This window comes from Galeopterus variegatus, unplaced genomic scaffold (assembly GCF_000696425.1).
Source record: "Galeopterus variegatus unplaced genomic scaffold, G_variegatus-3.0.2 Scaffold718, whole genome shotgun sequence".
Classification (NCBI taxonomy): Eukaryota; Metazoa; Chordata; class Mammalia; order Dermoptera; family Cynocephalidae; genus Galeopterus; species Galeopterus variegatus.
Window position 1 is genome coordinate 405,112 of NW_007726829.1, and position 16,657 is coordinate 421,768.

Genomic DNA, 16,657 nt, shown 5'->3' on the forward strand with positions numbered 1-16,657 from the left:
AGAAAAAAAAAAAAAAAAAAAAAAAAAAAAAAAAAAAAGGGCTGCTGTGACTATCAGTTTGACTTCACTCAGTTCAGTTACAATTGCCTCGTGCTGGGCACAGAGATGTGGAGCAAAAAGGTTCATGCTTAAGTAAGGGGACGTATGGGACCATGCCCACCAGTGCCTGGCACACGTGCCTCACGGGGGCTCACTCACTTATACACCCGAAGATAGAGCACCCTAGTGTGTGTGTATGTGTGTGTATGAACATGGTACCATGTTATCATGCACCATGTTATCATATTATCATGGTACCATGTTACTCACTTTTGTTATCATGAGTAAAAGTAATGATGTCCTGCTACGCATCACCTGTGGTCACCCTCATTCTGTTGAATCAAGTGCACTCAGGGGCAGTGATTGGAGAGCAGGTAGCCTTGGTGACTTAGACCTGGAGGATGTGGTTGGCCGAAAACAGGGCCATAGATGTTTAGCATTGGAGGTCCCTTGCAGGTCATCTGGTCCCACTCCTCATTTTATAGATAAAGAAATTGAGGTTCAGGGGTGAGACCACAGGGACTAGGGGTAGAACCACACAGACACCACAGCCTCCCGAGGCCGACCGACCACAGTCACTGCAGCCTCCGGCTGGTCTGGTTGAGGCTCATTTCCACAGAGGGGATGAGAGTGCCTGTATTTCATTTCCAAATGACTGGCCACAAAAGGCCTTTCTCTCGGAAATGCAGCTGTTTGGCTGTTTATCATCCCCCAGCGTCTGGAAGTCCCCAAGACAAAGAAACAGAAGCCTGCATGTTCTTTGTTTCCTGATGGAGCCAACCAATATGGATTTCTATTCTCATTCAGTTCCTGAGACCTTTACTAATGCAGGCAGTGGCTGAGCGGCAGTGACCCACTCTGGTGGTGTTGCCAGAAGTGTGCATCTTTACTCTGTTACTATGACACTGGGTGGGTTGTCAGGTTTTCTGGAGCCCCTTAAGGCTTGTGTGCCTCAGAAGTGGTGCTGGAGTGAGGCCCCCTGTGGAGGGCACTCTGGTTCTGGTCCCAGAGGTATCCCATGGGGGTGCATGCCCAGGGCTGTTGCTGTTGAGGGCATCCTCACAGCACCTCTATGGGCAGAGGAGTTATTCTAGGACACCCACTTGGGGATGGCACGTGGTCCTCAATGGCCCATTCACATCGTGCCTGGGCCAGGCCCAGCAGTGCAGGGGCATGCTGAGATTCTGCCGTACAGAAGGATTTTGGGGTATGTGGAGATCTGGGGTAGTGAAGACTGTGGGGTGCATGGAGATTGTGAAGTACACAGAGAGTCTGGAACATGTGGAGGTTCTGGGGTATGTAGAGATTCTGGGGCATGTGGAGATTCTAAGTATGTGCAGATTCTGTGGGATGTGGAGATTCTGAAGCATTTGAAGTTCTGGGGCATGTGGAGGTTCTGGGGTATTTGGAGATCTGGGGCATGGAGAGATTCAGGGCAGAGCAGTGCGAGGGGCATGTTGTCAGGGATCCTTCTTGTCTTTGGAAGCTGGGCTGACTCAGTTGTGGATTGTAGAGTCACAGGGAAGGAGCTGGCAATTCCTATTCTGACCAACCCTGCTGTAGCACTGAGGATGGAGGGAAATCGATGCCATCTTTGCCCACCCCCCCTGGGCTCAGGGGGGAAGACCAGGGGCTCAGAGGGCATAATGGTCACCTGAGGGCAACTGATAGTTATTGGGACCTTGTCCTAGAGCTCTGTTTCAGAGCATCATTGTTAATGTGAAGGTGCATCAGGCTCAGGCCTTGGGTAGGAGAGATGGGCAATTCAATTCATCGCGACATCCAGGACAAGGAGGATGTGGGGAGGGGAGAGGGAAGTGGCGGAGGGAGAGAAGAGGTGAGGGTAGGTGAGGTAGAGAAGAGAAGGAAGTACTGGGTTGGGGCTTGGTGGTTTGTCAGGTGGCAGTCGGGGCAGGCTGAGGGGGTCCAGGTCTAGGTCCAGGTCCAGGTGGGCCAGGGGGTTCAAGGAATCTAGGGGTTTCAGGTCCACATCCAGGGGGTCCAGGTGGTCCAGGTCCATGAGGTCCAGCTCCAGGGGGTTCAGGTCCAGGTCCAGGTGGGCCAGGAGGTTCAAAGGGTCCAGGGAGCTCAGGTCCACATGGGTCAGGGGATACAAGGGGTCCAAGTCCAGGGGTCCAGGTTCAGGTGGTCCACTTCTAGGGATCTAGGTTCAGGGGTTCCAAAGGGTCTAGATCCAGTGGTTCCAGATCCAGGTATAGGGGTCCAGGTCCAAGTGGTTCAGGGGGTCCAAGTCTAGGCTGTCCATGACCAGGTGGTCCACATCCGGGGGGTCCAGGTCCAGATGGTCAGGTCTATAGAGTCCAGGTCCAGGAGGTCCAGGGGGTTCAAGTACAGGTCTAGGTGGGCCAGGGGTTCAACGGGTTCGGGGAGTTCAGGTTTAGGCCAAGGGAGTCCAGGTTCAGGTGGTTTACATCCATGGGGTCCAGGTCCAGGAGGTCCAGGGGGTTCAAGTCCAGATTTAGGTGGGCCAGGGGTTCAACGGGTTCGGGGAGTTCAGGTTTAGGCCAAGGGAGTCCAGGTTCAGGTGGTTTACATCCATGGGGTCCAGGTCCAGGAGGTCCAGGGGGTTCAAGTACAGGTCTAGGTGGGCCAGGGGTTCAACGGGTTCGGGGAGTTCAGGTTTAGGCCAAGGGAGTCCAGGTTCAGGTGGTTTACATCCATGGGGTCCAAGTCCAGGAGGTCCAGGGGGTTCAAGTCCAGATTTAGGTGGGTTTTCAAAGGGTTCAGGGAGTTCAGGCCCAGGCCCAGGGAGTCCAGGTTCAAATGGTTTACATCCAGGGGGTCCAGGTCCAGGGGGTCCAGGTCCAGGTCCAGGGGATCCAGGTCCAGGGGGTTTAGACAGGTGGGCTGGGCAGGGGGTGTGGCACTGGCTAGCAGAGAGTGACTGGGTGGAGTTTGCCTGGCTTGTGCCCCTTGGGATGTCGGGTGGAGCTCAGGAGACCCACTGTGGGTGCTGAGAGGACCCTATGAGAGATGTGAAGAGTGGCAGGTCGACTTTCAGAAACCGTGGTGGGAAGCCTGCCTGTCAGCTGCTGGGAAATGACAGGGAAATAGGAGCACATGCTGCCTTCATCATCGTCTGCCTCTGCGTGGTCCCTGGGGCCTGCGCTTCTCAATCTCTACGGCCAGGCTCACCAGGGACCCAGGACTGACTTCCTGCTGGCACACTTTGCAGCTGCAGCTGAGCAGGACTGCGAGGGAAGCCCACCCAGGGCTCAGATGCCGACTCTGCGTTTGGCCTTGGGAAAGTTGCCTGGTTTCTTTTGGGCATCAGATTCCCTATCTTTAAACTGGGGGTGGGGACAGGAGGCCTGATTTTTTTTTCAGGGCCATTACGTAAATGTCAGCCTGTACTCCAGAACCTGATGCAGAGCCCAGCCTTGGCAGGTAATTGCAAATACCTGCTGGGAGAGGAGGAAAGGAAGGCAGTGGGGAGCACCCAGAGCAAAGAGACAAGCCTGGGAGAGAGCCCCACTTGTCAAAGCAAGGATGGGAATTGGAGTGAGGGTGTGAGCCTGGGCCAGGAGTGACATGCCACCTGGAGACAGGTGGCCTGGCCTTGAATATTGACTCTCCTGCCGTGTCCTACTGGGCAGGTAGATGACCTCCCCGGGCCTCAGTGCTCCTGTCTTTAAGCACCTGTCCTGTCTAGTTGTTGTGAGGCTCTGCGGTTGGACCACGCTTAGAACAGGGCACTCAGGGAGCATGGACATTACTGAGGGAGGAGGAGAGTCACAGGCCAAAGGGGAAGGGAAATGGGGTAACGGGTCACCAGGTAGGTGCCATAGGTTCCATTTCCAGAGGGGGCCAGTGAGTGCGTGCCTTGGCCAAGGGGCAGAGCCCAGGTGAGCACCCAGGGCCTCTGCTTGCTGTTCTTCCATGCTCTATGCCTTTACTCCTGAGAGTATGATCTTCAGACCTGCAGAAGTGACATCACCTGGAGCTTGTCAAAGATTAGTGCCTTACCCCCTAGGCCTGCTAGATTGGAATCTGCATTGCATCAAGTCTCCAAGTGATGGTGTGCACATCTGAGTGGACGCATGTTGCTTTCCAGCACTTGTTCTTAGCCTTGGCCACGCACTGGAATCACTTGGGTGGGGAGTAGCGGGTAACAAATATGAATTTTTGGGTCTCCACCCCAGAGACTCCCACACATGGGCCTGGCGGTGGTCTGGGTGAGTCTAGCCCCCTAGCCTTAGGGCTTTCTGGGTGGCCTTATGCATGGTGGTTCCCACTAGCATCAGAGAATGGCTTTGTCTGCCTTCTAAAGTCTTCTACTATAATTATTGTTTCCTTCAAAGCACTTCAGAGTCTAGAGCTATGGTAAAATAGAACCAGCAGTCAACAGCCTAGGATACACAGAAGTGGGAGCTGCTGGAGCTCAGGAAGGGGGCTGTGGTGATGGGGAACAGTCTGATTTGTAGTGGAGGATGGGTAGGCATTCCTGCCAGCTAGAGGGTCCTGGAAGGGCAGCTAATGGGTGGGGACAGCCGGAAGCTGGGGGAATAGAAAGTGGGAATAGGAAGTTGGAGCCTGATAGTGACTAGCCTTGAAAGAGATTTTGTAGGTGCATGATTATTAACCAATGAAAACACCCAGAATTAGAATCACACTCTTTTACAAATGGAGAGACAAAGGCCCAGAAGGTGAAGGGCCCTGCCCAGAGCCACACAGCAAATCAGCAATTACAGGGGATGAGGTCTCTATCTTCTGATTCCCAGCCAGGTGGGGCATTTGGTGGGTGGTTTGGTCCAGCTTCAGAAGGACATTGGCTTCCCTTCATGTGGAGATGGTATAGGCTTCTCTTGAAGAGATACCAGCTCCAGTCTTGGCTGGTGCTTGCTTTGGACTCATGATGTGAGGGCTTCTGAGGTCCTGTTTGGGTTCAGTGGAAAGTGCTGTGGCTGAAGACTTACCTGTGCCATTCTGTTAGACTTTAAATAAACTCTGAAGACCTGTGCGTCCTGTCCCAACCTGGCTCTAGGTCCACCTTTCCAATGTCACTTCTTTCCCTTTACCTGAACAACTGTGTGCACCACACCCCTCCATGCACACAGTACAATCAGTTTCACTGGCCTCCTGCCTGTGCCCTGACCACCCCTACTCCTGCTCTGTTCAAGTTTTCTGTAATCTTCCTGATTTTTTTATTTACTTGTTCTGTAAATTACTGAGAGAGGAGTATTGAATTCTCTGACTATAGTCATGTATTTTTCATTTTTTCCTTGTAGTTCTGTTTTTGCTTCATGCAGTTTGATGCTGTGTTATTAGGTGCATAAATGTTTAGGATTGCTATGTCTGCTTGACAAATTGAATTCTTTATTGTTGTGAAAAGATCTTCTTTATCTCTGTTAATATTCTTTGCTCCAAAATATACTTTGTCCAATATTAATATAGCCACTCCACCTTTTTCTGATTAGTGGTAGCATAGTGTATTGTTTCCCACCCTTTTATTTTGAACTTATTTGAGTTTTTAAATTTAAAGTAAGATTTTTGTATTGGGTCTTGCTTTTTGATCTTATCTGACAATTTTTGCTTCTTAATTGAAGTGTTTAGACCACTTACTTTCAATCCAATTATTGATGTGGTTATTGATATGGTTTAAATCTACTATTGTACTATTAATTTCCCCCTTCCCTCTTTTTCTGCCTTCTTTTGTACTTAGTATTTTTTTATTATTCCATTTCATTTTCTTCTTCTTCTCCTGCCCTCCCCCCTTTTCTTCTTGCTGGTTGGCTGTAACTGTTTCTTGTTACTTCAGTGGTTGCTTTAGGGTTTATGGTATAAATCTTTAACATCACAGACTGTCTCCAAGTGACATTATACTGGTTCACATATAGCCTAAAAAGCTGTCGTTTCTCCCTTCCTGTTATATATGCTATTGCTGTTATATAAAACCAAAGTTATAAATCCCACAATGCTTTATTATTTTTGTTTTCACAGTCAGTTATCTTTTAAAGGAATTTAAATATTGAGAAACAAATTTTTTTTCCTTTTTGTTTTTTTTTACTGACTGGTAATGGGATCGCCACCCTCGGTGTTGCGCCCGCACCGCGCTCATCCAGTGAGCGGGAACCGGTCTCCACATGGGATCCGAACCCTCAGCGGGAGCGCCTCCGCGCTCCCAAGCGGCACACTCTCCAGTGCGCCACCGGGCCGGCCCGAGAAACAAATTTTATATAATTATTCACATAGTTACAATTTCTGGTACTCTTTATTTCTTTGTATAGGTACATGTTTGCATCTGGTATGGCTTTCCTTCTCTCTGAAGGACACTCTTCGATATTACTTTGAGTGTGCTGATTATATTTTCTGTCACTTTTTGTATGTTTGAAAAAGTTTTTATTTTGCCTTAAAAATAGAGCTTAATTGAGATATAATTTACATACCACACAATTCACCCATTTAAAGTATATGTCAATATTTTTTAGTGAATTCAAAGAACTTTTCAGTCATCACCATAATCAGTTTTATTTTATTTTATTTTATTTTATTTTATTTTTATTTTTTTGTCTTTTTTCCGTGTCCGGCAACGGATCGCAACCCTCAGTGTCGCCCCCGTACCGGACCGGGACCGGCAACGGGATCGCAACCCTCGGCGTTGCTCCCGCGCCTCGCTCAGCCAGTGAGCGGGAACCGGTCTGTATGTGGGATCCGAACCCTCGGCGGGAGCGCCGCCGCGCTTCCCAAGCGGCGCACTAGCGCAGTGCGCCACCGGGCCGGCCCCCATAATCAGTTTTAGAACATTGTCATCATCACAAAAATAAATCCCATTTTTTGTATGTTTGAAAAAGTTTTTATTTTGCCGTAAAAATAGAGCTTAATTGAGATATAATTTACATACCACACGATTCACCCATTTAAAGTATATGTCAATATTTTTTAGTGAATTCAAAGAACTTTTCAGTCATCACCATAATCAGTTTTAGAACATTGTCATCATCACAAAAATAAATCCCATGCCCATTAGTCACTCCACATTTCTTTCAATCCCCTTAGCCTTAAGTAAGTACTAATATGTCTTCTGTCTCTCTAGATTTGCCTTTTCTTCACATTTCATGTAAGTGGAATCATACAACAGTGGTATTTTGTGACTGCTTTTTCTCACTAGCATAATGTTTTCAGGGTTCACTTGTGTAGTACTGTGTATGATTACCTCATTCCTTTATGGACAAATAATATTCTATTGTGTGGATATACCTCATTTTGTTTATCCATTCATCAGCTGATGAATATTGAGTTGCTTCCATTTTTGGATATTATGAATAATGTCACTATGAACACTTATGTAGAATTTTTTGTGTGAACATGTATAATATGTACTTAGAAGTCAAATTGTGGGGTCATATGGTAACTTTATGTTTAACACTTTGAGAAACTGCTTGACTTTTCCAATGTGGCTGCATCATTTCACATTCCAATCAGCAATATATGAGAGATCCGATTTCTGCATATTCTCACTAACACTTGTTATTATTTGTCTTTTTGATTATAAAGTGGCATGTGACTGTAAAGTGGGTATAAAGTGGTATGTGATTGTGGTTTTGATTTGCATTTCCCTGACAGCTAATGATGTTGATCATCTTTTCATGTACTTATCGGTCATTTGTTTGTATTTTTGGAGAAATGTCTATTCACATCCTTTGCCCATTTTTATTTGGCTTATTTCTCTCTTTATTATGGAGTTGTAAGAGTTCTTTATATATTGTGGATACAAGTCTCTTATCAGATATATGATTTGCATATATTTTCTCCAATCCTATGGGTTGTTTTTTACTCTCTTGATGGTATTCTTTGAAGCACAAAAGTTAAAAAACTTGATGCAGTTCAATCGATCTATTTTTTTCTTGTTGCTTGTGCTTTTGGTGTCATATATAAGAAGACTTTGTCTTATCCGAGGATGGAAAGACTTACTCCTATATTTTCTTCAAGAGTTTTATTGTTTAGCTCTACATTTAAATCTATGGTCCATTTTGAGTTAATTTTTGTGTATAGTGTAAAAAGAGGTCCAATGTTATTTTTTTGGCATGTGTATATCCACTTGTTCCAGCACCGTTTGTTGAAAAGACTCTTCTTTCCCTAGTGAATTATCTTGATGCCTTTTTGGAAATTCAATTTATCATAAATGTGAGAATTTATTTCTGTACTCTCAATTCTATTCCATTAATCTATGTCTACCTTTTGCCAGCACCACACTGTCTTGATTACTGGTACTTTGTTGTAAGATGTGAAATTGGAATGTGTGAATCCTACAACTTTGTTCTTTTTCAAGGTTGTTTTGGCTAATTAGGGTCCCTTGAGTTTCCATATGAATTTTGGGATCAGTTTATTAATTACTGCAAGGCACCAGTCATGATTCTGATTGGGATAGCATTGAATCTGTAGACCACTTTATGTAGTATTGACTCCTTAACAATATAAAGTGTTCCAATCTGTGAACATGGGATGTCTTTCTATACATGTAGGTATCCTCCAGTGTCTTTTGGAGTACAACTTTTGCTCTTTTGGTTACATTTATTACTAAGAATTTTATTCTTTTTGATTGTACTGTAATTGGAATTGTTTTCTTAATTTCCTTTTTGGATTATTCATTTCTGGTGTATAGAAATACAACTTATTTTTGAGTACTGATTTTGTGTCCTGCAACTGCTGAATTAGTTTATTAGCTCTAACGGTGTTTGCATGTGTGTTGATTCTGCAGGGTTTTCTACATATAATGTGAAAAGAGGTAATTTTACTTCTTCCTTTCCAATTTTGGTGCCTTTTATTTCTTTTCTTGTCTAATTGCTCTGGATACAACTTCCAGTACTATGTTGAATAGAGGTGGTGAAAACAGGCATCCCTGTCTTGTTCTTGATCTTCAGGGAAAAGCTTTTAGTCTTTCATCCCTGAGTATGATGTTAGCTCTGGGATTTTTGTATATGATCTTTATCATGTTGAGGAAATTCCATTCTATTCCTAATATATTGAGTGTTTTTCAGTCATGAAAGGACATTGGATTTTGCCAAATGCTTTTTCTGAATCAATTGAAATGATTATTATTTTTCCTCTCTTCATTCTATTAATGTGATGTATTATATTGATTAATTTTCATGTGTTGAACTATCCTTGCATTCTTGGGATAAATTCTACTTGGTCACAGTGTATAGTCCTTTTTATATGTTGCTGGGTTTAGTTTTTTAGTATTTATTGAAGGTCTTTTTACATCTATATTCATGAGAGGCATTGGCCTGCAGTTTTCTTGTGATGTCTTTGTCTTGTTTGGTATCAAGATAATACTGGCCTCACAGAATGAGTTGGAAAGTGGGGAAGTAAGTGTTGCCTGTTATATTTTCTGGAAGAGTATATGAATAATTTCTGTTAATTCTTCTTTGAATGTTTGGTAGGATTCACCATTGAAGCCACTTGGGTTATCTCAGTGAAGCCTGAGATTATTTTTGTGGGAAGTTTTAAAATTACTAACTCAATCTCTTATTCTTCTTTGAATGTTTGGTAGGATTCACCATTGAAGCCACTTGGGTTATCTCAGTGAAGCTTGAGATTATTTTTGTGGGAAGTTTTAAAATTACTAACTCAATCTCTATTTATTCTAGGTCTATTCAGATTTTCTATTTATTCTTGAGTCAATTTCAGTAGTTCACATCTGTAATAGTTGGTATGGGTTGAATGTCCCCTCCAAACCTCATGTGGGCACTTGATCCCCAATGTGGCAGTGTTGAAAGGTGGGGCCTTTAGGAGATGATAGGATTGTGAGGGCCCTGCCCTCATGAATGGACTAATTCATTGATGGGTTAATGGATTAATGGGTTATCATGGGTGTGGAGTGGCAGCTTTATAAGCAGAAAAAGCAATGATGTGAAAGTGTTCTTGCTATTCTCACCATGTGATTGCCTGCATTGCCATGGGACTCTGCAGAGAGTTCCCACCAGGAAGAAGGCCTTCGCCAGATGCACCCCCCTGGACTTTGGACTTCCCAGCCTCCAAAACTGTAAGAAATCGATTTCATTTTCTTATAAGTTCCTCAGTTTCAGGTATTCTGTTATCAGTGACAGAAAACAGGCTAATACAGTAGTTTCCTAGGGCTGTCATAATGGTGTGCCACAAACTGGGTGACTTAAAACAACAAATTAATTTTCTTACAGTTCTGGAGGCTACAAGTCTGAATTCAAGGTGTTTGCAGGGCCACTCTCCTTCCTTGCCTCTTTGTAGCTTCTGGTGGCCCCAGCCCTTCCTTGGCTTGTGCATAACTCCAGCCTCTGCCTCCATCTCTACATGGCCATCTTCTCCTTGTGTGTCTTAACATCATCTTCCCTCTGTGCCTGTCTGTCTCTGTGTCCAAATTTCTCCTTTTTATAAGAATACCAGCTACATCAGATTAGGATCCTCCATCCTACCAGTGAGCTGGGGTGGGGATAGTTGGGGCCCCAGTGTCCTTGGCCTGCCGTGCCTGGGGCAGAGCCTTCACCTTAGAAGTAGGGGCTGGGTAGGGAAGGGATCCTCCATCCTCCTGGCCTCATGTGCCTGGAATAAAGACAGCTCCTGTAACACAGAGCTCAGGGGAATGAGACATGCCTGCCCATCTAAGGGTGAAACTAGTTTCACTACAACACTGGGAGCTGGGGTAGAAAGGACCCTCTGCTTTCTGGCTGCACCTGCCTGGAGTACAGCCTCTATAAGTGGAGTTGGGGGATGGGGTGGGATCAGGCTACAGCTCTAATGTCACAACCTCTCACTGTTCTTACTGAGATGTAGTCAATTTTCCTGAATCATGTTCTCCATTTGATATTTGCCCTTAGGATGAGCTGTTCCTACCACCATCCCAGAAGGCTGTGTCCCCTTGTTGGGTCTTTCTGCTGAGGTTCCACTTAGTTGATTTTTGATTGTGAGCTGCTCATCTTCCTTGGGAAGTTAATTATGGTGATTTTCTGAGGGCTGCAATGATGGTTCCTCCTTGCAGGGAGGGTTTGGATTTTCTCCTGCTGGGGCCTGTCCATGGCCAGTTTAAGCTGAAATGTAACCTGGGGTTTCCCTGAGTTGATCCAGGTCATGTGGATTTGGGCTGTGAATCCACAAGAAGGTCAGCCTGTGGTTACGACTTCTCAGAGGGGGTTCCTCCTGCTGCGGGGGGCCCAGGTTTCATTCCTTCCTGTTGGCCAAGAGTGAAGAGTTATGACTGGATGTGAAAGTCTGTCTGCTTATCTCCTCTGTAAGGATATAGTGAGGCTTGCATAGGTTTAAAAAAATCCACACCATAGCTGTAGGTGGTGTCATCAGAAGCCTTGGGCCATGACCAGGTGTCTACCTCCTGGGCTGTCATCCAGGCTGCCGCTGACAAGCTGTGGGATTTTGGGTGAGTGGTGCAGCGTCTCTGATCCCATTTTTATGGAAGGAAGGACACACACTTTGAGGTGGCTGTGGGGACCAAGTAGGCTTGTCCTTGTGAGACCCCAGCTGCATCTGAGGACAGTCCAACTGGAAGTTGGGGACAGTGTTCCTGTGTCCAAGGTTCTGGGTGCTGTGTGAGTCCTGGTCGGCTTTGGAAGGTGAAGGAGGCCCCAGCATGGAGCTGACTGACCGCTGGGGGGAAAGCCAGCCTCTGCAGACTCCCGCCGCTTCCTGGAGTGTGTGGGGGATGACAGGGAACAGGGCTGACCCTCCAGATCACCCACCTGCCTTCCCTCGGGGCCATTAGTTCCTTTGCCCATAGCTCAGGAAAATTCAACCACTAGGATCCTGGGGTTCTTCTCGCATTTATGGAGCAAACACTGTTGGGGACCTCCAGGTGCCAGGCCCAAGCTGGGGGGAGAGGTCACACATGCACGTATGCATGTGTGTGCACTTGTGCAACGGGGTGCAGTCAGGACCAGCCCCCGAGGGCGTGAGGTGCGGGAGGGGCGGGGGAGGGTGGTTCATTCTCCTCCTGGGGAGATGGGGGTGGCCATTCCCAGTGGGAGAAACAGGGCAAGGCCCAGTGAGCGCCTCGCTTTTGCTGGAGGATGGGATGAGAGATGGGGACAGGGAGGAGCGAGCCAGGAGGGTCTTAGGAGGTGTGAGGGAAGACAGCAGGCCCAGGCACAGGTGACTGCTCCAAAGCTGTGTGACCCTGGATGAGACACTTGACCTCTCTGTGTAGTGGATGTTATAGCGCCCCTTGGGGCTTCTGTGAGGCCTGAGAGAGAGATGACAGTGGTCTGGGGGCTGGGGGAAGTACAGGGCTGGGCTTCAGGGGCCTCCCCCTGCCATGGCCTCAGCGAGCCTGCACATATGCTGCTGGGAACTCCCCCACTGCTGCTGGTGTCTGGCCGTCTCCTGGCCATTGATGAAGCTGCCTTGCTTTGGGCGCCTGGGCCCCGTCTTCCTCTTGTCGCAAGCCCTGCCTGCCACCTGGGCAGCTCAAGTCCACTTGGGCAATCCTGATGGGGCCTGTGCATTTCTTAACAACCTCCTCCCCATGGTGGCCTGGGTTGTGCCCTTCGCCAGGTGAACGCAGCCTCCCCACCAGGGCTGGGCCGAGCCGCATGATGCATGTAGCTTCTTGTCCCGCTTGCTGCATGTAGCCTTGCCCTACTGTCTCGTCACTCTTCTGTCCTCCAGAAGCACTGTTGTGGGCTTGGAGCCACCTCAGGGGTGACCTGCACAGCCTGTCCCTGAGCGAGGGCCCCAGGCTGCATGCTGTAGGTGGGGTGGACCTACTCGCCACCAGTGCTCTTAACCCTGTGATCCCAACACCTCGACCCTCCCTGTGGCCTCGGGCCCTTGTGTGTGAACCAAGGGGCTCTCAGGGTCTTCTCTCATGTTAGGGTTAAGAGGCCTGTGATCTCTGGAGTGGCGCTGCAGTCTGGTGGGGTGGGTCATTGCCCCAGAATGTGATTGGATCTGAACCTACCATTTCCTTATTAAGGCATTTTTCCAGCACTTGCTCGGGCCCAGGGGAGCTGCATACAGAGGAAGAGTTCAATCATTCGTCCTTTGGCAAGTCTCTGCTAAATACGGGAAAGCAGTGAACGTTTAGCAAATGCCTGCAGCAATAACACTGCAAGACATAGCAGGGCTCTACACACACACACACACACACACACACCAGGACACACACACCAGTACACAGACAGCAGGGCCGTATACACACACAACACAGCAGGGCGGTGTACACACCCATTAACACAAACACACCAGGACACATGGCTGGGCTTTCCCTTGATTATATGATGAGAGCAAAAGCAGGGGTCAGGTGGAGGAAGTTTAGGATCAAGGAGGTCTTGTTGCCTGGAAATGCGATGGCCACAGGGATGGGCGGGTCCTGAAGGATAGGTGGGCATTGCTCCATAGGAGGGAGGATGGTCCAGGTGGGCAAATGCGTGGAGTGAAGGCATGAGGTGGAGGGTACGGGGTGTTTTGGTGGGCAGGGTAAGGGCGATGGGGAAATCCTGGGGTGAGGAGCCTGGGCCAGACCCTAAGAATGACCAGAGGCCTTGTCCCTGTTGCTGGGAACAAGAATCCTTACAGTGGCCTCAGCCTCTGGCCTTCCAGAACCTGAAGAGGGCTTTGGCAGAGCCGAGTGGACCTGACTACCTAGAGTCCTCCTCTGCTGCCCTGGCAGGTCTTGGAATGGTCAAGACCTTAGAGTCCTTCTCAGGACGAGTTCTGGATGCCCTCCCCTAACCCTAACCCTAAACCCTAACCCCAACCCCAACCCTAACCTGGGTGATGGGCCCTCAGACCTCCTGCCACTGGACACCCTGCTGTGAGACGCAGTGGAATTCCCACGGCTGTCCCCTCTCCAGGTGGGTGTCCCCGAGCAGGCGGCTGCAACGAAGCACACATGCTGGAGCTGCTGTCCCAGTGTGGGCAGGCCTTTGCCCACATGATGCGCAAGGTGGATATGTGGAAGTGGTGCGACCTGTCTCAGTTCATTGCGTGAGTCCGGCTCTGCCCATGGGCCCGCCTGCTGCGCTGCCCACCTGCACCCCAGCCATGCCCCGCCCAGCCCCGCCCACAGCTCCAGCTACATCAGCCCATGCCCCGCCCACGCCCCCACTCTCTGCCGGCGTCACCTGTGCTCCGCAAACCCCATGGTCCCTTGTCAGCCTGCTATCTCCCATCCCGCCCCCTCACGCTCACCTTCCAGCAATTGGATGCTGCCCCACACACTCCTGCTTCTGCCTTTCCTCTGTGTTATGGGTCTGGGAACACTCCCCGATGCCTGCTTCCCCTCCTGGGCGTCTTGCCCTGGGGAGTGCCCTGCCTGGGGGGTGTCCTTCCTGGGAGGGTGCCCTGGCTGGGGGGGTGTCTTTCCTGGGAGGGTGCTCTGTCTGGGGGAGTGCCCTGCCTGGGGGTTGCCCTGCCTGGGGGTGTGCCCTGTCTGGGGGGGTGTTTTTCCTGGGGGGGTGCCCTGCCTGGGGTGTGTCCTTCCTGGGAGGGCATCCTGACTGGAGGGGTTCCCTGTCTGAGGTTGCCCTGCCTCTCCTCATAGCCTGGGCTGCGTAGAAATTGTGGTGTCTGTGTCTTTCTTCTAGCACCAGCCTGGGCTGGGTCTGAGGTCAGTGGCCAGGGGGCACTATAGAAATTGGGTCCCATCAGTTTCTACCAGTTGTGATGGGGACATGTCACTGCTGAGGGCTCTGTGTTCTGGAAGCTTCCAGAGTATCTTGGTCCATTTTGTGTTGCTATAACAGAATTCCTGAGACTGGGTCATTTATAAACAATAGACTTTTATTTTGCTCACGGTTCTGGAGGCTAGGAAGTCCAAGATTGAGGTGCCAGCATCTGGTAAGGGCTTTCTTGCTGTGTCATCCCATGGCAGAAGGTGGGAGGGCAAGAGAACACTCTCAGGAGAGGGAGGAAGGGGGCTGGACTCATTCTTTTATCAAGAGCCTACTCCAGAGATAGCTAATCCACACCCATGATAGCAGTGTTAGTCCATAGATCACCTCTTAAAGGTCCCGCCTCTCCACACTGTTGCATTGGGGATTAAGTTTCCAATACAGGAACTTTGGGGGACACGTTCAAACCATAGCACTGAGCCTCTTATCTCCTGGGTCACACTTTGCATTACATGTCAAGACGCATCATCCTCTTACCTCCTTGGAAATTGCCCATGGGCCACACTGCTCTCTGCCCCACCCCACCCCATCCCACCTCCCACTGTGCCATTTCAGCTTTGGAGACCTACTGGTGGCTACTGGCAGACCCAAGATGCCCCCAGTGGAGACACTGCCCAGGGGCCTTCCCTGCATAGCCTACCTGGCTCTGGGTCTGCTTCACCCCCCAGCCCCCTGGCCCCTGTGCTCTCCTGTCTTTACGGCTGTTCTGGTGGCTAGCTTCTGTGCCCATTTCCCCAGCAGACAGTGGCTCACTAGGGTGGGGCCCACATCTATAGCCCTAGAGTAGAACTGCCACACCGTCAGTGTAGAGAGACTGTTTGCTGAACCAAATGGGTGGAGTTTCTGAGTCTGCTGGGAGTGGTGTGCTGAGGAGGCGGGACGGGGTATGGCTAGGCATTTTCTTGTCCTTGGAGAGACATGAGGAGGCTTCTGAAGGAGGCAGCCTGGACACTGGCCCAGAGTGGACTCGTGGGGTGGGGGGTCAGGGAGGATGAGCTTGGAGCTTCTGGTCTCACTCCTGTCTGTAACTGGCTAAAGCCTCGGTAGGGAGATTGTTTAAACAGATCTCCAGCAGCCCACGACGGGGAGGACAGCAGTGGAGGCAACAGGAAAGGGGGAGCTGGGAGTAGCCAGGTCTATACTGCACAGGCCTCTCGACACCCAGCCTGGCAGTATCAGGCACCCAGACAGCCATGTGAGAAGCAGTGAGGTGTCCGGAGCCCTCCTGCACCCCAGCCAGACATGGGTGGTGTATTATTAAAGCTGGGAGACCGAGGGTGTCTGGGCCTCCCACACAACGGGGAGTGGGCACCGTGCCCCAGAGAGGGAGGCTGGGGAAATCAGTGGACACCCACCCTCTTCTTCTGTTGGTCCCAGGAGGGTGGTCCCGGGGGCAGGGCTGGAGCCATCCTTCCTGACGGGTGAGACCAGCCACGAGGAAAGACCTGGAGATAGCGACCTTCCGAAAAGCTCCGGTGACAATCCCCTCCACAGTCTCTGAGTGTTCCATCCACTCTCAGTCCCCACGCCCAGTCATGAGCTGCCAGGAAGGGTCCCTGGACATGTGATGAAAGGCTCTGACCCTGAAGACAGAGGCCAGACATACGGAACCCAGCAACCCAGAGACCTGCGGCAAGAAGAAATCTCCAGCCGTCACCATCAGGATCTTCAAACAGACAAACTAATCCTCTCATGCAACGGGAAGGAAAGCACTCTGGGAACAAAGAAACAGCCCTGGAAAGTACAAGTGTGATAGGAATGAAAAACGGAGCAGAAGGATTGGAAGATGGACCGAGAGGAAATCTCCTAGGAGTAGGAGAGAGAGGACTGTTGGCAGCCAGAGGTTAGTCCAGGTCTAGCACCAATGTAGGAGGAGTTCCAGAAAGAGAGAACAGAGAATGGAGGGATTCAGGGTCCTTTCCTGGCATCCAGCCTGCTAGGCCCTTCTCCTTCCCATCCTGGGCTGTGGGTGCATTGTCTTTAGGGACAGTGTTCTGGGG

General features: G+C 49.4%; 1 protein-coding gene across 1 annotated transcript in view; it reads left to right on the forward strand.

Annotated features, from left to right (window-relative positions):
* Positions 1 to 11,884: 11,884 nt before the first annotated feature.
* RAMP3 (receptor (G protein-coupled) activity modifying protein 3) overlaps positions 11,885 to 16,657 on the forward strand; it is a 7,999-nt gene continuing 3,226 nt past the window's right edge. The window contains exons 1-2 of the mRNA XM_008571789.1: positions 11,885 to 11,940; positions 13,774 to 13,971. Coding sequence (XP_008570011.1) covers positions 11,885 to 11,940; positions 13,774 to 13,971 — 254 coding nt within the window. The remainder of the gene's footprint in view (positions 11,941 to 13,773; positions 13,972 to 16,657) is intronic.